This window comes from Pecten maximus, chromosome 1 (genome assembly GCF_902652985.1).
Source record: "Pecten maximus chromosome 1, xPecMax1.1, whole genome shotgun sequence".
Classification (NCBI taxonomy): Eukaryota; Metazoa; Mollusca; class Bivalvia; order Pectinida; family Pectinidae; genus Pecten; species Pecten maximus.
In genome coordinates this window covers 53,023,688-53,034,026 of record NC_047015.1, presented here as the reverse complement: position 1 = coordinate 53,034,026, position 10,339 = coordinate 53,023,688, and the positions used below count along the sequence as shown (strand labels likewise).

General features: G+C 36.3%; 1 protein-coding gene across 1 annotated transcript; it reads left to right on the top strand.

Annotated features, from left to right (window-relative positions):
* The first annotated feature begins 336 nt into the window (after window positions 1-336).
* Window positions 337-5,934, top strand: LOC117337845. The gene is made up of 3 exons (XM_033898973.1): window positions 337-432; window positions 2,662-2,762; window positions 3,890-5,934. Exon 3 carries the CDS (start codon window positions 3,952-3,954, stop codon window positions 5,350-5,352), a length of 1,401 nt encoding a protein of 466 aa, XP_033754864.1. The 5' UTR covers window positions 337-432; window positions 2,662-2,762; window positions 3,890-3,951; the 3' UTR covers window positions 5,353-5,934.
* Window positions 5,935-10,339: the final 4,405 nt, after the last annotated feature.

Genomic DNA, 10,339 nt, shown 5'->3' with positions numbered 1-10,339 from the left:
GCGATAAATAAATGTTGGATATAATATAACCTTACAACAACACACAAACAAAAGTCTCCTCTGTAACAAGGAAAAACTTATTTAGTGTGAAAAGGGTATTCACCTCCGCCATCTTGTATATTGCACCTTATGATGAACAATGTGTAACGTAATTGTATGACCTATATGCTGTATTGCATTTAGTATATGATTTTTTTTATCGACACGTTGTTAAACTCTGTGTAGACAGCTAGACAAGTAATTGTCCAATCAACCGAGAGGAGGAGAAAGGAGTCAATCACGTGATCAGGTAGACAAGGTAGCGGGTATGCATTGCACAAATGCACAACAGACGGGGCATTTCATCAGACAGGAGACTAGCTGAGAGATTTAACACAAGTTACGCCCGCAGATTTACCTACCAATACATTTATCTAGCGTCTGACAAAACAGGTAAGATTTAAATTATTGTTAAAAACACAAGGTATTATGCATATGTGGTCCCACTCCTTATATGCTCATGGCTAAGAAGGAGTAGCATCTCCCATTTTTAATGACTCTGGTATGTCTCGGTCAGGGGACAGAACCCAAAGCCTTCCTCACAGGGGCGAACGCTCAACTGAAGACCAAAAAAGAGGCATTGTCAATGGAGACAATAGGAAGAAAAAAGTTGTTCAGAAAGAAGAGAAAAGATAAGATCCCAAATTTAGTCGCCTGTTACGATCATGCAATGCGGTAGCTGCGATAACGTAGCTCTGGACGACGGACGGACAATTTCTGACAGATGGTCGTCGTCAGAGCTACGATTCCCTCCCATTGCTCGTAATATAGCAAAACAGTGAACCTCGAAAATGCTACAAATAGCGGATATCGTATAACTTTGGAGTAATAGTTCGTATAATTAAACATTTCTAATACAATTTTGCAATGTATTAGCCTACCGTCTAATCTAGAAATCTTTAATTCGCATATTCTGATATCATACTGCTCGGAGTTGTCTCCGTGATCCGCCATGATACTTCTCGAAGAACTCTCGCGAGGATTCTAACCCAAATATGGAACCCGTGACCATATATGGATGAAGCTTCTACGATAAATAAATACACAATCAGAGATATTTGACCACTCTTTTGTAACTCTTGTGAAGAAAGCGAATCTTACTTTGCGTAATTAAATAATTTCAGAATGAATTGACCTTCCTTACCGAGATATATTACTCCGAATCTGTTTTTCTGTTGAAATCTCGCGGGAAACCTCATTAGCATTAATTTATTTTGATTTCCTTATAAGGAAATTGACCTTTACACTTGTATCAAAGATGGCGGTATGTTTGAACTGATATCTCCGTGTGTCTTGCTCGTTTTGGATTTTACTATTTATTGTCAAACATTTGAAGTAATGTGCAGGTTTGTTGCTTGAATATTCATTATATATACCAGAATCATCATTTTACATGTGTTTTTTATTCGAGAAAAATTTTACCACTGCTAATACTGCCCGATGTGAATCACATCGGGGCTTGCTACACTATCGGCAATGGGAGGGACTTCATACCCTGCCGGAGAGCAGTGAAGGCAGGGTATGAATATTCGTTCTAGCAATGCGGCAGCAGAATAAATTCTTACGCCCTACCTGCAGGGCAGTCACACTAGTATCATAACACACATCACACTTGTGTTATTACACACAACACATCACACTAGTGTTATTACACACATCACACTAGTGTTATGACACACTTCACATCACACTGGTGTTATTACACACATCACATCACACTGGTGTTATTACACACATCACATTATTGTTATTATACATTTCACACTAATGTTATTACACACATCACACTTGTGTTATTACACACAACACATCACACTAGTGTTATTACACACATCACACTAGTGTTATGACACACTTCACATCACACTGGTGTTACTACACACATCACATCACACTAGTGTTATTACACACATCATATCACACTGGTGTTATTACACACATCACATCACAATAGTGTTATTACACACATCACATCACACTAGTGTTACGACACACTTCACATCACACTGGTGTTATTACACGCATCACGTCACACTTCTTGTAATTACACACATCACATCACACTAGTGTTATTGCACACATCACATCACACTGGTGTTATTACACACAGCACATCAAATCACATTAGTGTTATTACATACATCACAGCACACTGGTGTTATTACACACAGCACATCAAATCACATTAGTGTTATTACATACATCACAGCACACTGGTGTTATTACACACAGCACATCACATTAGTGTTATTACACACAGCACATCACACTGGTGTTATTACACACAGCACATCAAATTTCATTAGTGTTATTACATACATCAGAGCACACTGGTGTTATTACACACATCAAATCACATTAGTGTTATTACATACATCACAGCAAACTGGTGTTATTACACACATCAAATCACATTAGTGTTATTACATACATCACAGCACACTGGTGTTATTACACACATCAAATCACATAAGTGGTATTACACAATCGCACTTGTATTATTACTCAAAGCTATAATATATGGCAGAATGGGTCAGTTATAAAATAAATTTAATCTCCTCTCTGATGTTGTCTTTAAGCCGAATAAACATGTTAATTTCTACATACCTTTTAATCCACCAGGCAGTACCTCTCGACTCCAATACGATACCATCCTTCAACTTCAAGAGCTTGGGAACGGAGCACATCAAATATCTTACGATAAACTGGACTTGGACTAGTCGGTGAGTAAAGTCAAACCAGAATGACCTGTCGCGTTGACCTTTTCGTGGAATATTCAAAGTGGGTAGTTCCATTTGTGCACAGGTGTGTTAACAAAACACATTTATTAGGAATACTACGGTGTCCCGCAGGGTGCTGTTTTGGACCATTCGTTATTGTTACAATTTTATATTGACAACACAGGGATTGTATCATAATAAAAAACAAATAGATATACATGTATATATACAAAGCACCTATTTCCCCTAAATGACTATAGACTCGTCTCGTCTGTAATCAATATGATAATCAAAGTTAAACACGACAGGTTATTCTGGTGGGACTATATAGGATGTCAAAATTAAGTTGTTGTGTGCTTTTTCTTTTTTGGTTTTTAGTTGTTGATTTTTTGCCTTTTTAGTATGCTCTTTTTCTGTCTCAAGCTCCCATTTGATCCACGTTTCCTTGTGATAGCACATTTACTGGTTTGATAAATTATTGTGTTTTTCATTCCCTGAACAGTCAGGATCATTTTAAAAACGATGTACCACTGTAGTAGCCGGTGACTATCTCACTGAACATATTCAGATCACATATGGCAAAATGTCTTGACCAAGGACGCAGCCACTTCACAAGAGGTTCCGTGATCTCAGTTTCCTGAGACACAAACCGACCCGAGAAGGGATTGAACCAAACACCTCAGAGATCTATACCGACTTAGGTTCCGTTTATTAGCCAGCTGCTGCTGTATGCCAGATATTAGGAACGTAGCTGGTCAGTAAAGCGCCAATTATTGTCACCACCATGACACTCTAGTTTCTAGCTTACTGTTCACTGTAACCGTGAGGTTGGCCAGAAACTTGCCTGCTGTAGCTGTAACCTATTCATATATGAAGTCCACATATATACAAATTTCCCTATACCTGCCCTAGATATAAGAACAATATATTTCATTGTACGCATATCTTGTATGTCTGTATGTTAGGGTTATCAGTCCCCTACCGGTGAAAATGGAGGGGCATTGATAAATGATAATAGTATATTTAAACAATGAGATGGGGTTATTCAGTTTAGTCTGTCGTACATTTTATCTTAGTTCTATAATAGCGTAGATGTGTGTTACTTATTCCGTCATTTCTTTGTTATACAGATACACAAGAGGATTCTGAGTGTCACCGTACTCCGTCTTGTCACACTAAACTGCTAACAGTCATGGGCTCACAACCAGGCCGCTCAATCATCAAAGCACAAGATGCTATACGACCAAAGGGACATCCAAAGTGTCAAATCCACAAACAAAATGACGTGGTAATATCATGTCAGGAATGTAGGATGCTGATCTGTATAACGTGTTCTATAAGTACACATAAACAACACATAGATAGCTTTCAGGAACTAAACAAGATTGAAACAGAACAAAATCAAATACTTCAGGACTTTTTGAATGAAACAGACAACGTAAAGATTCCAAAACTAAACCAAGAGATTGTTTCATCTCGAACAAAAATGTCATCTTGTAAACCTATGTATGATAAACTTCGAAAAGACATTATCGACAATAAAAACCAATGCAAGAATCAATTAGATAAGCTTGCCGATGATTACATTTCTATCTGTGACAAGATGGAGGTGGCGGCCATGGACCTCATCCAGACCCACATCACAGACCTGGAGAGGAGGTTGGATACTTTGAAGAAACTATCACCAGATTATAAACAGGCTCTCCAGACAGGAACTGGAGTACTTGTGTACGACTCGGTATCAGAAATCCGAGAAATGGATACAGACATCCCACCGACACCTGATATACAGACAGAATTTACTCCAGGTATGGACAGACAAGGTCATCTTAAACAGGCCCTCGGAAACATGAAACTCCCAACTGACCATCTCCAGGCAGGGGCAACAACTAGTGATCACTCCGCCCAAAGTCCAGTAGTCCAACCAAAACTGTCAACTGAGGCTGGTCAAGCGTCCACTAGAGCAGTCCGGTTCAAACTTTGTGATCGTCCGACCGTCATGTCCCAGTTATCATACCGGGATCTCATCACATCATTATGTCCTACATCTGATGGAGGTGCATGGCTGAGTGTCTATAACTCCGACACAGTAAAGTTCATTAACAACAAAGGTCAGGTCAAACAGACGATACAATATAAGGGTGATATCTGGGACATCAGTGTGGACCCCACCACAGGTCACCTGTGGTTCTGTTGTAGGAATAAGAGGACAATCTGTGAAGTAACTTCATCCTTCACACAAGTCACAAGGTTCACTGTAGATGGATACCCAAACAGTCTGTGTGTGACCAGGGAGGGTCGGGTAGTGGTGGGTACACAAAGTAACAAGGTGTTGATGTACACACTAGACGGTCAGGTGTTACATAGAGCAATTGTGGAGAAGTCAGTGACGGGAGTAGTACAGTCCATCACACATTGTGGTAATACAGGTAACATAGCTATAGTGAGTGGGCAACTGATCCGGTGGGACGCCAGTGATCCATACAGCTTCAGGCGTCACATCATTGTGTTACAACCCAACACTCCAGCCCCTTGTCCACTACCGGGGAGAGGGGATACAGGCACAGGTGCCGGTCACACCAGACAACTTTGATCCCTGGACAGTGGTATATGACAGTAAGGGTAATATTGTCATTGCTGACAGGACAAGGAGAGCAATAGAACTGATAAGTGGAGAAGGGAAGTACTTACAAACACTTCACACAAGCAAGGGAAACCAGGGACCAATAGGTATACAGAAGGGTGATGTGTTGTGGGCAAACTTAGAGTTAAATGCATGCAAACTTCTCAAGTATTATAGTGACTGAGTGACTCAACCTTAAGTGAGGATAAAGCCAATTTATATCTAAGTGGACTTAAATAACATTAATTTTGTATTTTGAGATCATCATCCTTTTATCACTATGCATGTAGAGCATAAAGACAATTGATATTAGTGGACTTAGATAACATTAACTTTGTAATCACTATTCATGTGCACATTTCAAAAGACATATAATGTTAAACTATTCTTTCGGTAAAAATCCCATATGAACGGTCTATATAATTTTATCATTTGTATTGTTTTTACCAAAACAGTTAATATGTATTGTAGCTTCTACGTGAGATTACAAGTGGTACCAGTATGATATATAGTGTAAGTATGTCATGACCTTGTATTGTCCTGTTATGTACAAATTACCTGTAAATATTATCATTTATTGTTAATATGTAGTAAAAATTACTGTATTGTAACCGATCTTTTGTTTATATCATTTCAAATGATCCACAGAAATTCAGCCTGAGCTGACAGAAGATGTAATACAGGAATTAGGTACGAGTAATCCTTAACAGTAAACAAAGGGAAGCCATCTTTGATAGTTCCGTGACACAAACGACAACAGGTAATACCGACATCATAACCATAATTCTAATTCAAAATTTTGTTTGGAATAACGATATCATGACCATAGTTCTAATTCAAAATTTTGTTTGGAATAACGACATCATGACCATAGTTCTAATTCAAAATTTTGTTTGGCAAAAATGAGAAAGGATCGGTATAGGACTTAGGTTTTAGTTTTGATGCATTTTATTTCAACCTTAAATACATTTCGGACAAAAAGGAGCCAGAATCAAAATCGGATCCAAATGACCTTGTCTTATGATAGTGACGTTGATCTTTGGTAAGCTGGCCCATGGTCCTTGTCAACATTCCATCCAAAATCATAAAAAATGTGACTTTTGACCTCTGACTTAGTAACCTTGACCATAAGTCCGTTGACTCCCTGTATAATTCAGAAAAAAACTTTGCTTCATTGCGTCATAACAAAATGTCAATCAGTGAAAAGATTTGATCTTGACCATAAGGACTAATTACCTTAATTTTTCAACGCACTATGTGCTTTGATAAAAAAAATGTCTTGACTTTTCATATAAGTCGGTGAATAAATATAAAGTTACCAAGCAGAACAACATTTGTTGGATGACGGCTGGGCGGACAGTATTTCCCCCTTAACGTAATCACAGAGGGTATAACAAACAGCAGAAAACGACTGTTAGTGGATTTTTATTTTTCCTTAAATTGAAAAGTAATACAGAGTGTTTAAAAATAGATTAAATTGGTGTACTTGGTAAACATGAATAATGTATATCAAGCATCAATAAAAACAGAAAATTTGTGTCTTTTGAATTAATAGTAATATTTCTAAGCGTTAATCAAAGCAATAATTAGGTTGAACTTGTCAAAAAATACCTGAATTCTTGTACATGCTGTTATTTTTTTTCAAAGTCAAGTTAAATAAAAGTGCAGTCACATCACAGATATAACCATAGTGATAAAGTAACAGACGATTTTGGAAGTATCTTTGAGATGGACTAACAGTAGTAATGATAATGGAAGAGGAATAACACGGATTATAACAATACACAATAAGTTTGGGGAATGATAATAAAACAATACTACACCATTCATGATCGGATTTTTGGCAAATCCACACGTTGTAAAAAAAAAAGAAGAAAAAATAATCATTACTAGGCCTAGTAGGGTTTAAAGCGGTAAATCCGATATAACACCAAACTCGTTATATCGCCAAAATCCCAGAGAATAGAAGGTGACGGTAATATGAAATTTTAATGTTTGTACAAAATACCACTTAGGGATTCTAAATTTGTTTTATTTTTGTCGTGTTTTTGCTGTCGAGAAAGAGATAATATTAACAGTCAGTTGACATCGAACGGCGATTTATTTTACCATATATCATCAAAACCCAAAAAGGATAAAAAAAAAATCCAAAGTGTTTCATGTGCTCTATTTAGATAAAAAAACATATATGTTTATTGTAATAATACTTTCTGAATATTTAAACAATTTGAACAAATATTAAATTACACTGTCTGTTCTAATACAATTTTTAACGGCCATGTTCGAAGCACTATTTCAATGAAATAGGTGGACAGAGTTTTACAGCACCCGGGTTGTATCTGTAGCAGGAGACCCACACAACCCCATTCAAGTTCGTGTGTTCTGGCGTATCGGTTACACGGCCCCATCATAGTTTATTAATAATGTTTAAGTATATTGTAGCAGACCATAATAGCCGGGCCAGGCTTGGGTTTATTTTATAAACAACCACTTTTTTAGGGTTACAAACAAATTTAAAATGAAATGTACACGAAAATTTGTATATTCATGTTGAATTGAATAGTGTCAGTCTTCATATATATATTTCAGGATATAAGCTTGGTATTTGGTTTGAGATTTCAAACTGACCAGTCCTGCACCTAAGCCAGAAAAATAGCTTTACAGGAAGTAGAATAATTCCACTTTCGACACTTGCAAAAAATATAACATCACACGTACGAGTTTTGGACAGTACCGTTCATGATTTCCACCAGAGTTATCTCCTTAACACCGGCTAGATTGACACGGCTCGTATAGATAGTTGCGTCTAGGTTGTCGGAGTTATCTCCCTTACACTGATGATATTTCTGCGTCAATACCCATGAACCAAGGGGTGAATTGACACGTATTATGTGCCTACGTTTTAATTAAATGTGTAGTTATACCTCTTGTGATATATAATGTATCGTTTTATCCAAACAATAATATCAATACCAAAAAATATATCAAAACCTATTTAACACGCATTACACGTAGGTTATAAACAGTCTATGCAATATGCAAGCCTGCGTTTCCCAGTTCATTTGACTTTGAGGTCATATAACTCGAATTGTCATCTTGTTTCGTCGTGCGCCTTCCTCAAACTTTTCACATTTCAACTTCTCAATTTTCACCAGTGGAATTCAGCTCAAATATGCCTGGAATGATCCTAAGGTGGTCCTGACCAAGTGTGAATATCTTGAAAGACATATTTCAAATTCCAATTAAGCTGCTGCCGTTAAATTCGCAATCATGGTTTTACTAAACAACGCATATCATAACCTAAAGTTTTACCATGGAATTTCAGTTTTCACATTACTGTAAAGATTGCGAGATGATTCCAAACCTATTTGGTTATTTTTCGGATCGGTCAGAAATCCAAGATGGCCGCGATCTTGATTAAAAAACACACTTTATACTTGTTTCTTGTTCCATTCGTGCCATTGAGCTGGGAATTGGTTGGCTGTTCTATTGGTGCCAATGAGCTTGATATTGGTTGGGGTATTAAGCGAAGAAATTCGAATAATTGTTGTTATTTTTGTCCCCGTTTAATGTTTGATATGTCAAACGCAATGACCATTTTGTAACAATATAACACAATCATGGTTTTCTTCAACAACTGTCTTAAACAGGTCAGAATGTCTTAAAATGATCCTGAGATGGTCTTGACCCAAAGTTGTTATTTTTTTTGAAGTAGGTCCTAAATTCTGCAAAAACATTTCAAACATCTTCACCTTGCTTGCATGATTTTAGGGTTGCTCAGTAATCCAAGATGTCCACCATGGCCAAGTTGCAATATTACACACAATTTCAATTGTTGTCAGTACCACTATACTGCTACTGCGTATGTATACTACAATGGTACTATGTTCTGTTAAAGTCTCGTTACTTTTAAGGACAATAGACCTCTTGTTAACAAAGAGGTCCATGTCTAATCAAATAACCTAATGCTCCACTCTATGGAAAATAAAAAGAGTTGTCCTACTTTCTTCAACCTCAAAGTTATGGTTGTTTATCAGTTTTTCAAATAGTTGCCCTAATAATATTTTCTTGGTTTACTGCTGTTTAAAAAATCATAATTGAAAGAGTTTTAAATGTGATTTTAAGATGTTGTACGTATTTTCAAAATATCTTGAAAGATTGTTTAAATTTATTTTTCTTGTTTATGAAAAATGTCATTTTTAACATCAAAATATAACGTTATCAACATTTTGATTATCGGAAATGTACGAAAATTAGGCATATAAATGTGTGTCGCATATTCATGATTTCTTTTTCCATTTAGGTTTAATGCTTCTTTTATACATTTTTTGTCTCAGGATATCCTAACATTGTCTGCGTATTTATGATACATCCGTGGAATACTTGCCTATAGCTTAGCCTTTGAAGTATTGGTTACAGAAATTTGTACTTACTAAACAAATGTAAAAATAATGTATCGGTAAGAAGGAAATAATTTTGTTTATTGAGTAGAAAAACCTTTTTGAGGATACATAAAGTATGTTGTCTGTAATACAATAATTATGAGAGGTTTGTGATTGGTGTACTCTGACAGACGTAAACAAGCTGACACCAAGGGAACGTAATCTATATATCGTTTGAAATTTTTATTGTCCAATTCTCACCAATCTTTCATTCCATAAAGATCAAGAAGTCAAATATCTTAATACGTTAGTATTAATAGCAAAACAACATGGAGTATGATAGTTTTGTGAAAAAATGGTCTATATAAGTGAATAATTTTTCAGATCTTCTTCACACATAACATGTACTTAAAAGTAAGTCAAAAGTTTTTCTTTTTTATACCTTTAAACACAATATATTAAAATGAGAGAAAGCGTGAGTGGAAGGTTGTTTGTTTGTTTGTCTCTGTATTCCAAAAAAAACCCCAACCAATCCTTTTTTTTCTATTCATCACTTAATACGTATTATACATCTT

What these genes read in the sequence shown, in the direction of transcription:
- LOC117337845 (XM_033898973.1), top strand. Translation starts at nt 3,952, where the DNA reads ATGGGCTCACAACCAGGCCGCTCAATCATCAAAGCACAAGATGCTATA.